Source organism: Suncus etruscus, chromosome 6 (genome assembly GCF_024139225.1).
Source record: "Suncus etruscus isolate mSunEtr1 chromosome 6, mSunEtr1.pri.cur, whole genome shotgun sequence".
NCBI lineage: Eukaryota > Metazoa > Chordata > Mammalia > Eulipotyphla > Soricidae > Suncus > Suncus etruscus.
Window position 1 is genome coordinate 53,445,084 of NC_064853.1, and position 16,000 is coordinate 53,461,083.

The window sequence follows — 16,000 nt, forward strand, 5'->3', positions numbered from 1 at the left end:
ACCACACCAAAAGCTAGCAATTCACTAGACATTAGAAGTGGCAAGTAACATCCTAGAATATGTAACCACTGCATCCCACCTTTATCCAAAAATCTAAATTCGAACCCATCCCTCTAAAATGTTTCCACAGGATCACTGCCAATGCTGCCAATCTAGAACTGAATGGACCAAGACATACTGGCATTCAGAGGATGATGGGCGGTTACCAGCCATTCCCATCGATGATTTAAGTGGCTCGAGGTCCAAGGACTTGAACAACGTCAGGCTCCTTTCACAGAAAACACAACAGTAATGTACATTTCACGCAATATTTTTATTGGCCTTTTGGATAAAAACAGGAAATTATTTGCCAGGAAGGATGATCCCATCATACTGAAAGAGAAGAGATTTTATTTTTTTCAGAACAGGAGGTAACAGCAAAGACTACAGTATAAGCTAATATTTCAGATTTTATATTTGATACAAACTCTGAATCCCTTATCCCTCTGATCTGCATGGTAGCTTAGCCAATTTTAACTGCCACATGGCTCTGCTGCACCCCAAGGATTAAACAGGCTCACAGTAAAGCCACTATCCTCCCCTTCTAGCTACTTGCACTCATCAGGGTGGGGAGGTCTGGATCCAGGTGCTCTTTTTTAACCACCAACCCTGTAAGCCTCCCAGGTACCAAGCTGCCCCAATACATTCACAGATGCAAAATCTTGCACCCCCGGGGCCGGGTAGGTGGCGCTGGAGGTAAGGTGTCTGCCTTGCAAGCGCTAGCCAAGGAAGGACCGCGGTTCAATCCCCGGCGTCCCATATGGTCCCCCCAAGCCAGGGGCGATTTCTGAGCACATAGCCAGGAGTAACCCCTGAGCGTCAAACGGGTGTGGCCCAAAAACCAAAAAAAAAAAAAAAAATCTTGCACCCCCAATCCCAACACCACATTTCACCTGAAATAAATCAGTTTTACCTTCTGCTGGAACCAGCGCATGGCCTCCTCTTTGCTGATTCTGTGCTTGGCCCCAATGCAGCCTGTCCTGCGCTTCTTGTCTGCGATGCTGAAACCTGGCCTACCCAGCACCTGTCCCAGGAATAACCAACAGTCACCTAGCCAGCTCAGTAAAGAGCACAAAGACAAGACTCACACATTGCGAAGACTAAGCCTCCAGAGTCAACTGATGGCCCATACAGAGCAGGAGACAAGACCTGTGATTCCCAGGTCACTACCAGCATCCCAGACAACACACTTAAAGGTTTGCTGACCCCACATTGCCTAACTATCTCCATCTCACTACAGTAAAAATATTCAAATGCAACAATGGTACCCTATACTAAACAAGGCTCCGAGGATTTTGCCTCACCGAAACATTGGTGCTATCAACCCCCACCCCAACCAAAAAGCCACACCATTCACTTCGACATTCTCTGGATAGAAGCCACTTCACCCCCCAGGATCTAAGGAAGGGAGTCTCGGGAGAGCAACCCAGAAGTCAAACCAGCACAACACAGCACCAAGACACTTAAGTTTTCAATTCTATGGTGGATGGAAGTTTCCTTCATCCACCTTATGTCATGTTGGTGCCTGATAGATCCAAGATTGTAAATGCACAGTATCAGGGACCTAGTGGGTTTTTTTTTTTTTAGATGCCACAAATGTTGCATATCTCCCCCCCCCCAGGAGATAACGAAAGGCAGATAACACTCAAGCTCCAGAATCTGAACAGCAAAACAGCACAAGTCAAAGAATGAGCAGATTCCACTATTCTCACAGGAGTGGAAAAGAGAAAATATTCATACCACGTAGAAGTCCAGGCCATAGATACCAATGCTTGGGTCATATTTGATTCCCAGATCAATGTGTTCCTGGATCCCAAAACCAAAGTTTCCAGTATCAGAAAAGTTGTTTTTTCGTAACTCGTACTCTCGCACCTGAGGGGAAAAAAAAAACCCAGTTATTATATTCCTTGTTAACTGTGTGATATGGAATACCCACCACCTCAGAAATACAATTCAAAGTAATTTATCAGGAACAAAAATCTGATTTCCCTAGGACACTAATCATATCCCCTATCACAGAACTTACCCAACTCTTTAATCTGTTAGAAGTCACAAGAAATGGGGGGGGGGGGGCACAGAGAGATAGCACAGCAGTAGGGCATTTGCTTTGCATGCTGCCAACCTTGGATGGGCCCAGGTTCCATCCCCAGCATTCCATATTGTCTCCCTAGGCTGCCAGGAGTGATTGCTGAATACGAAGCCAGGAGTAACCCACTGAACGATGCTAGATGTGGCCATAACTCCCCCGCAAAAAAAAGTTACAAGGAAAACCGGCAAAACCAAGGAACCAAACACAGTATGTCCAATCAGATTCCTATCCCTATAGTTAAGTGCATGTACTACATCAATGGTCTGCAGCATCACCAATGAGAAATGAACCAGCCTCACCTTCAGCCCTTTCTCCAGGATTTCTTCTGCCTTGGCTCCACGGACAGTGCAGTGGACAGCAATCTTCTCATTTCTTCGGATCCCAAAAGATCTGACAGTGTATCTAGCTGCAGGGAAGTGGAAAAGAAGGCAACAGGCTTTGTTTTGCAGTAACAGGGATTAAATCCAAAGTTTCATACACTAGAAGACTTGTCCTTACCCCAGGCCTCAACCTCCTCTCCAAACACTAGTCATCCACACTCAGTGCAAGTCTCACCACTGTCACCTACATTTTAATTGGCTCCACGGGATACAGAAAATAAACTAACTTCCAAGCCACTCACCGCATGCACATCATTAAGAAGTCTTACATCTTGTTAGTCCCATAAAGTGCAAACACCTAAGAATATAAATAACTAAATGACAGTAAACAGATGATCTGTTAAGCATAACCTGATCCTACTGTTAATCTTTCTTTACAGATGGAGGTTTTCAGAGGTTCAATTCCTTAGAATCACATTGATAACCAAGAGGCAAGCAGTTAAGCATAAACTCCAAAACTTGGGACTTCCTTCCACTTAAAAAAAATAAAAAAAAAATTTCCCAGCAGTCCTCAAATTCGATTTCCAGAGCAGACCTGCTCCCTTGGCCCGGAAACTGATTCAGGCCAGAACTCCACTATCCTTAAAATAATGAAGTACTTTATTTGGATATGGGGGCCACACCTGGTGTTCAATGGATCATACGGAATATACTTTCGAATCGGGGTCAATGCATGCGAGCCTAAGCACTTTACCTATTGTACTTCCTTTCCAGCTCAACTAAAGTGTTTAAAACGAAACAACAATACTGCCTACTGTATTCCGGGTAGACAGCAGACATGTCAGATACCCAAACCCAGCTTTGGATTGATGTTGGGTCCGAGAGCACCCAACATTCCCGCTCCACCTCGGCCCCCTGGAAGACCCTCCATTTCTTTAGTCCTAAGATCTACTCAATGAAACCAAAGGCCCCCGGTACTCTAATGCCAAGACCAATCAATCAATCTTCAAAGGAAGATGGGGCGGGCAGGCTCGGGTAACTTGGGCCCCCCCCCCCTCACCTTTGGAGAAGACGGGGGTCTGTCCGGTGAGCTGCTCCAGCACCTTGGCCGCGCGGGTCAGTCTGTCTCCGCTCTCGCCCACGCAGATGTTGAGGCAGAGCTTGCGGATGCGAAGTTCCCGCATGGGATTCTCCTTTTCACCCTGGTCCTGCTGCAAGGGGCAAGCGAGGCCTGTCAACCCGCTGCTCTCTGGCGCCTGAATCCCACCCCCGGGGTTCGGCCCTGGGGAGGCGGCTCGGGGCTGCATTTTCCCCTCCCTCTGGAGCTGCCAATGGCCCAGCAGTGCCAAAGCAACACAGTTGGGGCGACGAAGCGTGCTTTGCAGACTGACGTTTCATGGGATTCGAATGGAATCGAGTTGCTTTAGAAACACGTGGCTGTGCTACGTCTGGCTGCTGCTTCCCGACACAGACACGGGCTGAAGCTCAACTAGGACCAGCAGATCCAAGAGAGCCGCAGCTGGCCAGTCTCAGGTCGCAGAGACCCCTGATTCACCCCCAATGTGCCCTAAGGGCGGCCCGAGTCCACTCCTAATAAACGGGGGGGGGGCCAAGGTCCAGTCCCGAGCCCTACGCCCTACGCTGGCCGCGCCAGTCCCACTCCGGCCGATAATGCGGGTTCTGTTTACCCGGAACCGCAAAGCCCAACAGCCCGGCGAGCTCGGCCGGCAGCGGATGGCAGCGGATGAAAGGAAGCAAACCCGAGCTCTGACTACTCACCGCCATGATGGAGAACAGGAAGAGAGAACGGAACTTCCGGTCCAAGGCCTTATGGGTCAGGAGGCGGGTCTTCTCCCGAGCTAACCAAAGAAACGCAGCGACCAAGAGGAAGCGGGTGCGCGGCTCAAAGCAGCGTCTGCTGCCCCCTCGTGGTTACTGATCGCCACTACAGTTCATGGTTTGACACACGGTGACCCAGATTTCTAAATTCTCAGACCTAACTTTTGGTCTTCTGTTATCCTTGACACCCACCTCTCCCCACCTCCCATATAGTTTTAGGACTTGCAGGTTCATAAGTGATTAAATTCCCACAGCTGCATAAAACCTACTATGCAAATTGTAAAGAAAAGAATTTTTAAATGGAATTCTCCATAACAATGTAAACAGAATTCTGAACAGGGGCCTAGAGCTATATAGCACAGCTGGTAGGGCTTTTGTCTCGGAAGCGGCAGACCAGGTTTCGATCTCCAGCATTTCATTTGGTGAGCCTGCCTGAGTGCCTCTGTGAGTGACCCAAAAACAAAGCAAACAAACAAAAGAATCCTAAACAATGAAGACAGGCTTCTGGCCAGCTCTCACTGTTTACTCTGTGACCTTGAGTAGATTCTTTTTGTTTCGTTTTGTTTGTTTGTTTGTTTTGGGTCACACCTGGCATCACTCAGAAATCGCTCCTGGCAAGCTCTGGAGACCATAAGGAATGTTGGGATTCGAACCACCTACTTTCTGCATGCAAAGCAAATGCCCTATCTTCATGCTATCTCTCCGGCCCCTAATTAGACTCTTTTAACTTTCTTTTCTTTTCTTTTGGTTTTTGGGTCACACCCGGCAGCGCTCAGGGGTTACATCTGGCTCTACACTCAGAAGTCGCTCCTGGCAGGCTCTGGGGATCATATGGGATGCCGGGATTCAAACCACCGACCTTCTGCATGAAAGGCAAACGTCTTACCTAAATGCTATCTCTCCGGCCCTATTTTATTTATTTATTTATTTATTTATTTATTTATTTATTTAAGTACAAACAGACTTTATTCAGAGGTATTGAGGAAGGGGGGAAGGGGAAGGAGAGGATAAGAAAGAGTTCCGGGGCCGGAGAGATAGCACAGCAGTAAGGCGTTTGCCTTAGACGCAGAAGGACGGTGGTTTGAATCCCGGCATCCCACATAGTCCCCCCGAGCCTGCCAGGAGCGATTTCTGAGCATAGAACCAGGAGTAACCCCTGAGCGCTGCCGGGTGTGACCCAAAAACCAAAAACCAAAAAAAAGAAGAAGAAAGAAAAGAAAAAAAGAAAAAAAGAAAGAGAAAAATAAAGAATTCCAAGCTCAAAGGAGAGTGCAGGCTTCTTCAAAAGCAGACAGCCCTGTACACTCAGTTAAAGCAGGGAAATCCACATCTCAAAAGGAGAGATGAGGGTAATGTGCTCAGGTACCATGTACCCAAGCAGCACATGTGCTTTTTTTTTTTTGGAGGAGGGTTAGGCCACACCCGGTTTCTCCTGGCTCTGTGCTCAGAAATCGCTCTGGCAGGCACGGAAGACCATATGGGATGTCAGGATTCGAACCATGACCATCCTGGAACGGCTCCATGCAAGGCAAATGGCCTTTCACTGTGCTGTCTCTCTGGCCCCTCATGCGCCTCTTTTAAGTTTCTTATCTTCATCTTTAAAGTGTTCCTATTGGGACTGAAATGATGATACAATGAGTAGACACTTGCCTTGGTTTGAGTCCCAGGTTCAATCTTTGGCACCACTTATGGTTTCCCCACTCCTGCTCCCAGAGTCCCATCAGAAGTGGTTCCTGAGCACAAGGGGTATGACCAAAAACATGGCAATGTAACTTATTAAATGTCCCTGGGTCTGCAGTATTATGATACTCAGCTCTTTTAATATAACCCAGTTCACAGCCAAATAGCACAGCCTTCTCATGCCTAAGAATAGGCTCTGCTCTGCAGTAAGTAGGGCTCCAGGGGGTGGGAATGGCTCTACTCAGAACAACACTTGAGAATGTCACTTCCCGAGTGACCCTGCAGAATCTGCTCACAGAACAGTGTAGCCACCTCAGGAGCTGCCAGTGGGTTCTCTCAGCTGATGAGTAGATGAAGACCTCCATCCACCCACCAAGGGGGGAGGTTCTCTCATTTATTTGTTTGTTTGTTTATTTAACTCACTCAGTGGTGTTCAAGATTTACTCCTGGCTTCGCACTTAAGAATTACTCCTGGGGGGCGGGCCCGGAGAGATAGCACAGCGGCGTTTGCCTTGCAAACAGCCGATCCAGGACCAAAGGTGGTTGGTTCGTGCCTGCCAGGAGCTATTTCTGAGCAGACAGCCAGGAGTAACCCCTGAGCACCACCAGGTGTGGCCCAAAAACCAAAAAAAAAAAAAAAAAAAAAGAATTACTCCTGGGGTTGGTGGTATAGTGGTGAGCATAGCTGATTACTGGCCAATGCAACTAAGCTGGGGCTGGAGAGATAGCAGGGAGGTATAGCGATTGCCTTGCACGCAGAAGGATGGTGGTTCGAATCCCGGCATCCCACATGGTCCCCCAAGCCTGCCAGGGGCGATTTCTGAACATAGAGCCAGGAGTAACTCCTGAGTGCTAGTGCTGCTGGGTGTGACCAAAAACCAACCCCCCCCAAAATTACTCCTGGGGGGCTGGAGCGGTGGTGTAGTGGTAGGGCATTTGTCTTACATGCAGCAGACCTTGGATGGACCTCCGTTCAATCCCCCGGTGTCCCATACGATCCCCCAAGCCAGGAGCGATTTCTGAGCACATAGCCAGGAGTAACCCCTAAGCGTCACCGAGTGTGGCCCTAAAGCCAAAGGAAAAAAAAAGAATTACTCCTGGCAGGCTTGGGGGAGACCATGTGGAATATTGGGGATCGAACCTAGGCTGTCTTTATGCAAGGCAAGCACCCTGCCTGCTACAAGGTTCTTGTCCCTCCCCAAGTGGCCCTGCCCAAAGTCCTTCCTTGACATATGCTTCACATTGAAGTCCACGCAGCACAGGCTGAGCCATGCCAGTGTCTCCACAGACCAACCTTTGTGGGGTATTGTAAGGGGCAGAGGCATCACCAGGTCTGTTGAATTAATTATTAATTATAAAGTTCTAGTGGTGCATGGATGGATGGTGAGGCCTTTCTCAGTCCAGCCTGGTGCTTGCAGTCCCTTTGGCCCACGGATCTGCGGGTTCAGGATAACGGTGAGGAAATGATCCACAGTAATCAGATGATGTTTCAGGAGAAATCCAGCTTTATTACAAGGCCCTAATCGCCATGTGTATATCTCACGTGGCTTCTAAGCTAAGCAGCCTTCTTCCAGCTCCAACACCATCCATTCACACTAGTACTCATTAATGAATAATTAATGCAACACAGGACCACTTGTGAAAACTGGTTTTCACCAGACCCCACAGTTGATGCCTAGAAGGGAAGAGGGACCAGGGTCAATACCACCAGATCCCAGTGAGACCCTGCCCAAATACCCCCACATGGTATATGGGCACCCTTGAATTAAATCGATATCTCTATAGATTTGTGTCATATGTATGTGTGTGCATATATATTATTCTGTGTGTGTATGTGTGTGGTGCTGGGCATAAACCCAAGAACCTGTACAGATGAGGCATGTGCCATTCTGTGGAGTTCATCTTTTTTTTTTTTTTTTTTTAGTTTTTGGGCCACACCCATTTGACGCTCAGGGGTTACTCCTGGCTACGCACTCAGAAATCACCCCTGGCTTGGGGGACCATATGGGACACCGGGGGATCGAACCGCGGTCCATCCGCTTGCAAGGCAGACACCTAACCTGTAGCGCCACCTTCCCGGTCCCTGTGGAGTTCATCTTACTGTCCTCTCCACATCTGCAGATTTCTCTGCACAGGCATCTGTAGGACCCTGTGCAAAGGGTGGCAACAAATACGGTGTAGTCTTCCTGTCTGGTGATCTTTCTATTTAAACTAGGACATCAAGAAAAAGAACAAAATGTGCAGCCTCTCAGAGTGCTTGCTGAGAGACGAGCTCCAGGCTCTGTCCTGTACTACATATGGAACTTCTGACCATTTTTCTCCTCTCTCTTCCTTTCTATTAACATTCTCCTTTTCTCACAATTCCTTTTCATTCTCTCTCTCTTTATCTCTTTCACTCTCTCTTTCTCTCTCAGACACACCTAGTGGCACTCCTGGCACTCCTGGGGTTACTCCTGTCTCTGCACTCAGAAATTACTCCTGACAGGTTTAGGGGACCCTATTGGATACCAGAGATTGAACCTGGGTTGGTTGCATGCAAGGCAAATGCCCTGTTTGCTGTGCTATTGCTCTGTCTCCAATATATTTCTCTCTCTCTCTGTCTCTCTCTGTCTCTCTCTCTCTCTGTCTCTCTCTCTCTCTTTCTCTCTCTCTCTCTGTCTCTCTCAATTGTAGTGTTCAGGAATTATTCCTGGTTCTGTGCTGAGGGATCACTCTTTTTTTTTTTTTTTTTTGGTTTTTCGGGCCACACCCGGGCTAAGCGCTCAGAAATTGCCCCTGACTTGGGGGGACCATATGGGACGCCGGGGGATCGAACCACAGTCGCGATCTTTCCTTGGCTAGCACTTGCAAGGCAGACATCTTACCTCTAGCGCCACCTCGCCAGCGAGGGAATCACTCTTGATGGATCTTGGGGTACCATATGGGGTGCAGGGGATCAAATCTGATTTGGCTGCATGCAAGACACTTTACTATTACTTTAGCTGTTCCTCCCCATCTTAATTCTTCCCTTTTTTTCCTTCCCAAATGCTCTACCAATGCTCTGAGCCACATCCCTCACCTCCAACAATTTATGCATTCTGAGCCTCAACTTCCTCATTTGTAAAAGAGCAAAATTACCACCTACTTTACAGACTCACATAAAAAAGCAATTAAGCCACACCAACCCACCATGCACAAGAGTGACATGTTCTTTGTCCATGTGAAGATGGACCCTTCTCTCAGTCTGATAGTTGCCAGGAGGTAGTCTCCTTCAGAGAGCAGAGATGCTCAGCTGAGTCACATTCCTTGCTGGACCCTCAGCACCAAGGACAGTACCCAGAGTGCTAAGGCTAAGATAATACTCAAACGATGTTCAGATATATCTGCTACAGGAGGCCAAAGTAAAAATAGTTCAGCAGGTAGGGTGTTTGCTTTCTGTCAAGACCATGTGGGTTTGATTCTTGGCATCCCATAAGATCCCCTGAGCCAGCCAGGTGTGGCTTCCAAAACCAGAAACAAGCAAACAAACAAAAAACACAGATGAATCTGCTAGCAAAATGTTCTTCAAGGATAATTGGGTAGCTTGTCTCAGAAGAACCCAAAATAATGTCAATGTCTATCTATGTTTTTCATTAGAAACTTAATCTAGTTCAATGACTGAGGACATAGGAAAAAACTATATTTACCAAGATGTTCTGTCAGTTTCTTGTTTTTTTTTTTTTGTTTGTTTGTTTGTTTTTGGGTCACACCCAGCAGCGCTCAGGGGTTACTCCTGGCTCTACACTCAGAAATCACTCCTGGCAGGCTTGGAGGACCATATGGGATGCTGGGATTTGAACCACCATCTTTCTGTATGCAAGGCAAACGTCTTACCTCCATGCTATCTCTCCAGCCCCCGCTCTGTCAGTTTTTAATAACATTAGAAAGTATTCCTGGGCCCTGAGAGATAGCACAGCGGTGTTTGCCTTGCAAGCAGCCGATCCAGGACCAAAGGTGGTTGGTTCGAATCTCGGTGTCCCATATGGTCCCCTGTGCCTGCCAGGAGCTATTTCTGAGCAGACAGCCAGGAGTAACCCCTGAGCATCGCAGGGTGTGACCCCCCCCCCAAAAAAAAAGAAAGTATTCCTAGGGGCTGGAGAAATAGTGTGGAGGTAAGGCATTTGCCTTGCATGCAGAAGGTCGGTGGTTTGAATCCCAGCATCCCATATGGTCCCCCAACCCTGCCAGGAGTAATTTCTGAGCATAAAGCCAGGAATAACCTCTGAGCACTGCTGGGTGTGACCCAACCCCCCCCAAAAAAAAAGTATTCCTAGAAGCTGGGGACTAATGGGCTTTGGAGTAGTTCATGTCCTAGTTTTCTTGTTTTACCTGGGAATGAAGCTCTCTCTTCCTGTGGTGGTGTATATGAGCAGTGTCAGTCTGGTTTTGACACGGTAATTTCTGAAGTCACTAATCACCCTTTTCATTTCATGGCTATAACTAAACTTGGGGCTAGAGAGATAGGACAGAGAGTAAGGTACTATTTTTACACATGGATGATCCTGATTGAATCCCTTGTACCTCATACAGTCCCTTGAGCACTGCCAGGGAATTCTCCTGAGTCCAGAATCAGGATTAAGTCCTGAGCATTGCCAGGTGTAGTTCTCCAAACAAAATGGATCTAGCTAAACAAATGACTGCAGCTTTCTGAGAAGTAATACAAAGTACCCATTAAAGTACCCAACATGTTTAAGTGTCAAGGAAAAGTTTAATTAGAAGTTTTATACATTCGTCTATTGCTTGAGTTTATGAATACCTAAGAAGTAGGTATTTATCTGTGAATACCTAAGAACTACATGAAAAACAATTGACCTGTAAGTCATGGGTTGTAGTTAATATTTCCAATTTTCATGAAATGTTGTTTGTAGGGGTCAGAGAGATAGCACAGTGGTAGGGTGTTTGCCTTGCATGCTGTCGACTTGGGAGGGAACTGGTTCGATTCCCAGCATCCCATATGGTCCCCCAGCCTGCCAGGGGCAATTTCGGAGGGCAGAGCCAGGAGTAACCACTGAGTGCAGCCAGGTGTGAGCCAGAAACCAATCAATTGATCAATCAATAAATAAAGTATTTTAAAAAAAGAAATGTTGAGATAGCACAGCAGTGTTTGCCTTGCAAGCAGAAGATCCAAGACCTAAGGTGGTTGGTTCGAATCCCAGCGTCCCATATGGTCCCCCGAGCCTGCCAGGAGCTATTTCTGAGCAGATAGCCAGGAGTAAACCCTGAGCGCCGCCGCCGGGTGTGGCCACCCCCCAAAAAAAATGTTGGGGCCAGAGAAATAGCACAGCAGTAGGGCGTTTGCCTTGCAAGTGCCGACCCAGGACCAATGATTGTTTAAATGCCGGCATCTCATATCATCCCCTGCCAGGAGTGATTTCTGAGCAGAGAGCCAAGAGTAACCCCTGAGCGCCGCTGGGTGTAAACCAAAAACCAAAAAAAAAAAAAAAAAAATGTTGTTTGTAAAGACTTTTATAGTGTGTGTGTGGGGATAACTCTATGTAGATAGAGGAAAAGGTTAAGAATCCTCAGATCAGGGGCCCTGAGAGATAGTTCAAAGGACAAGGGTGCATGTTTTGTATGTGGGAGGTCCAGATATTATACCTGGCACCACATGGTTCCTCAGTACCATTAGATCAACCCCAACATCAGCATCAGTCTCTGAACATTACTGAATAGATCCCAGAAACCAAAACCAAAAAAGACAAAAAGGCAATGACAAATTCTCAAATGAGAAGACCCCAGGGAAGGCAGTGGCAAAGCACCTTGAAATTGTGATGCCCTGAGTTTGACCCTTGGAAATACCCCACATGTGCTAGGCATGATCCTAGTGGAATTGACATATTTAATTCCCTACACCACAACAAAACACGTGTCCCCTGACATGCCATATCTAAGAGTGTTCAAACACCTTAGCTAAGTATATGATCCTAGTGATGGTGACAACAAAAATAATTTTTTAAAATAAAACACCCAAAGGGGGGGCAGAGAGATAGTACAGCAGGTAGGGTCCTTGATCTGCAGGCTGCCAACTCAGTTTTGATCCCCAGCATTTTATTTGATCTCCTAAACCTATCAGGAGTAATTCCTGAGTTAGAACAAGTAGTAACTCCTGAATATTTCTGGGTTATGATCACCCCCAAAAAATAACCACCCCAAGTCAATTACATAAAAGATATGCTTCAGGCAATAAAGTAAAAGCAATAGTCATTAACATTTGTTCAGCAAGTGTTTGAGAGAATAGGACACTTGTAACTCTGTGAGGTAAATCTATTTTGGGGAATTCCAAAAACTCTACCTGTTGTAATCTTGTTCCAGTCCACATCTAGGGTATTTTGTAAAAATAAGGGCCTCCGGGGCCGGAGAGCTAGCATGGAGGTAGGGCGTTTGCCTTTCATGCAGAAAGTCAGTAGCTCGAGTCCCGGCATTCCACATGATCCCGAGCCTGCCAGGAGTGACTTCTTAGCATAGAGCCAGGAGTAACCCCTGAGTGCTGCCAGGTGTGACCCTCCCAAAAAATAAGGGCCTCCCCAGCCATGATCAGCCTAGCATTAAGAGCCCAATGGCCAGAGATATAGCATGGAGGTAAGGCGTTTGCCTTTCATGAAGAAGGTCATTGGTTCGAATCCTGGTATTCCATATGTCCCCGAGCCTGCCAGGAGTGATTTCTGAGTGGAGAGCCAGGAGTAACCCCTGAGCGCTGCCGGGTGTGACCCAAAAACTTAAAAACAAAACAAAATGAAAACAAAGAGCCCAATGGAGCCAGCATCTGCTTGGAGTGCAATATAGTGCCAGGTGTCAAACCCGGGGCCTCACACATGTGGCATGTTTTTCATCCCTTATCACTATCTCCCAGACCTCAGAGAGTAATTTCCCCCAGTGTTTTTGCCATATACCAGTGCTCAAGGGCTACTTCTGGCATATGAGGGTCAGACCTGGCAGTGTTTTTAGTTTTGTTTTGGTTTGGAGTATTACCAAGCAACGCTCAGGGGTTACTCCTGAGTGCAGAGGCACTCAGAAATCATTTCTAGTGGTGTTTGGTGGACTATATGGGATACTGAGGATTGAACCCAGGTTGACCAAATGCAAGGCAAGCCCCTTATCTGCTGAACTATCTCTCTGGCACAGACATGGCAGAGTTTGGAGAATGAAGTTGTGCCAGAATAGAACTCAGGCCTCCCACAAAGGTACTTATCTTATGAGCTATTTCTCCAGCTCTCCTCTAGAAATCACTAACCATGCTATATTATAAAGCCTATGAGTACTATGGCCATATCTTATGTATACTTTAAGCCTCCACACTACCTAATCAATCTCAAGAGTTATATTACTTTAAAGATATGAAAATGGGGCCAGAGCAATAGCACAGCAGGTAGGGCATCTGCTTTGCATTTGGTCAATCTGGGACCAATCTAGGACTGACCTGAGTTCAATTCCCGGCATTTCATATGCTTTCCTGAGCCTTCTGAGCACAGAGCCAGGAGTAACCCCTAAGTGCCGCCAGGTGTGGTTCCCCCCCACCAAAAAAAAAAAAAAAAAAAAGCTATAAAAATGTGCTGAAATTCTAGTCTGCCAGTACTTTTTTTTTTTTTTTTTTGGTTTTTGGGCCACACCCGGCGGTGCTCAGAGGTTACTCCTGGCTCCACGCTCAGAAATTGCTCCTGGCAGGCACGGGGGACCATATGGGACGCCGGGATTCGAACCAATGACCTTCTGCATGAAAGGCAAACGCCTTACCTCCATGCTATCTTTCCGGCCCCATGTTAGAAATTTAATATGAAATAATTTGGACCATAACCTGTAGTACTTAGGGATCACTCCCAGGAGTACTTGGGAGACCATGTGGTACTTGGGATGAAACCTGGAAGTCTTGCATGTAAAGCATGTTTTCCAACCCTTTAAGTCATTCCCCCAGCCCCAAATATAACCTTCAGCATTGATAGAAAAAATTTTACTTTTGGGCCACACCCAGTGGCACTCAGGGGTTACTCCTGGCTTCACACTCAGAAATTGCCCCTGGCAGGCTTGAGGAACCATATGGGATGCCAGGAATCAAACTCAGGTCTATCCCAGGTTGGCCGCATGCAAAGCAAATGCCCTACCCTTTGCTATTAAGAGAATAGTGGGGTCAGGTAAGCTTTGCAAGTGGCAGATGCCACTTCAATCTTCAGCACCATATAAAGGGCCTCTGATCACCTCCAGGAATGATCTCTGAGTATAAAACCAGAAGCCCTAAGCACTTACCCTTGAACCTTATCCAAGGCCTAAGCACTGTCATGTGTGCCTCCCCCTCAAAAAAAAAAACAAACCATTCATATTACTGATAATATTGAAAAAGAGGCTTCTCTGCTGTGGGGATGATGGGCAAGTCCTGGTGTCTGAGTGATTCCCAGGGCCCAGCATATTTTCAGAGCCTTGAAGACAAGGGGCAACACCCCAAAATATGGACTCATTTTCCACTCTACTTTCATTGGTCGAGCAGCTGCCATGAACAAAGGCCGCATCTCCCGATACCTGGCAAACAAATGCAGTATTGCCTCACGAATAGATTGCTTCTCTGAGGTGCCCACAAGTGTGTTTGGCGAGAAACTTCGAGAGCAAGTTGAGGAGCGGCTATCCTTCTATGAGACGGGAGTGACTCCACGGAAGAATCTGGTTGTCATGAAGGAGGCAATGGTTGAGAGGAAGCGGCTGCTGAGATTGCCAGAAAACTGCAGAAGGAAGAGAAGAAACGCTTGAAGAAGGAAAAGAAACGCTTGGCCGCAGCTGCCCTTGCCTCTTCAGAAAACAACACCCCCGAGACCACTACCCCTGAGGAGTGTGAGGAGCCAAGTGAAAGGCCCAAAAAGAAGAAAAAGAAAAAAAACCGGGAGGTGCCTCAAGAGAACGGGATGGATGAAGAACCCTCTGCCTCCAAACCCAAAAAGAAAAAGGCATTTTCCATGGAGGAGCAAATTAATAGTGATGATCTTGAAGAGACCACTGTCACTGTAAGTCTTCCTCAGAGGAAGAGGTCACCAGCTAGTGATCAGGAAGAAGCTGAAAACAAGGTTTCCAAGAAAAAGAAGCGGAAATTCTCCCTTAAGGAGGAGCCACTCAGCAGCCCTGAAGAAACTGGGTGCAGCATTAAGAGTAATGGCAGTGCCAAGAAAAAGAAAAAGTCACAAAAACAATCTCAGGAAGACTAAAAGGACACTTGGGTGACAACCTGTACCCCCAATAAAGACATTTAAATTCCACCAAAAAAAAAAAAAAGAAAAAGAGGACTGGGACCATTATGTGTGAAAAATGGCAATACCTTTGGTTTATTTGTTTGTCTATGGTTACTTCTGGCTATATACTCAGTGAATCACTCCTCGAGGTGTTCAGGAACCATATGGGATGCTTGTAATCAAACCCAAATTGAACAAGTTCAAGGCAAGAGCCCTCTACCCAATGTACTATTGCTCTTGCTCTGACTTTTTTTTTTAAAGAATAAATATGGGGCTGGAGCGATAATATAGCAGGTAGGGCATTTGTTGTGCATGTGGCCAACCCAGGTTAGATCCCTAACACTTCGTATGGTCCCCAGAGCCTACCTGAAGTGATTCCTGAGTGCAAAGCCAGGAGATAGTAATCCCTGAGCATTGCTGGTATGGCCCCAAAACCATAAAATAAATGAATAAGGGGCCGGAGCGATAGTATAGAGGTAAGGCATTTGCCTTTCATGCAGAAGGATGGTGGTTCGAATCCTGGCATCCCATGTGGTCCCCCGCGCCTTCCAGGAGCGATTTCTGAGCGTGGAGCCAGGAGTGACCCCTGAGTGCTGTTGGGTGTGACCCCCCCAATAAAAAGAATAAATAAATAAGATAAAAAATTTAATGTATCTTTTGAGTGGGAAGTGTGCAATACCTGTCATGCTCTGGTGTTACTCCTGGCTCTCTGCTCAGGATCATTCCTGGTGGTGCTTAGTAGAGACTTACAGTTTTAGGGAGCAAACCCAGGCCTTCTGTGTGCTTAGCCCTTTGGGCTTTCTTCCTGG

The 16,000-nt window shown here is 46.9% G+C and overlaps 2 protein-coding genes across 2 annotated transcripts; one reads left to right on the top strand and one right to left on the bottom strand.

The window, feature by feature from the left end:
- Positions 1-294: 294 nt before the first annotated feature.
- RPL11 (ribosomal protein L11) lies at positions 295-3,755 on the bottom strand. The gene is made up of 5 exons (XM_049775559.1): positions 3,509-3,755; positions 2,428-2,534; positions 1,780-1,911; positions 953-1,063; positions 295-372 (listed from the first exon to the last, which is right to left on the bottom strand). The coding sequence occupies exons 1-5, from the start codon at positions 3,753-3,755 to the stop codon at positions 343-345; spliced, it is 627 nt and encodes a 208-aa protein (XP_049631516.1). The 3' UTR covers positions 295-342.
- Positions 3,756-4,231: 476 nt separating this feature from the next.
- Positions 4,232-15,207, top strand: LOC126011756 (nucleolar protein 56-like). The gene is given in 3 exon segments (XM_049775560.1): positions 4,232-4,342; positions 14,380-14,656; positions 14,659-15,207. Coding segments are annotated over 3 exon segments (897 nt in total). The 3' UTR covers positions 15,168-15,207.
- Positions 15,208-16,000: the final 793 nt, after the last annotated feature.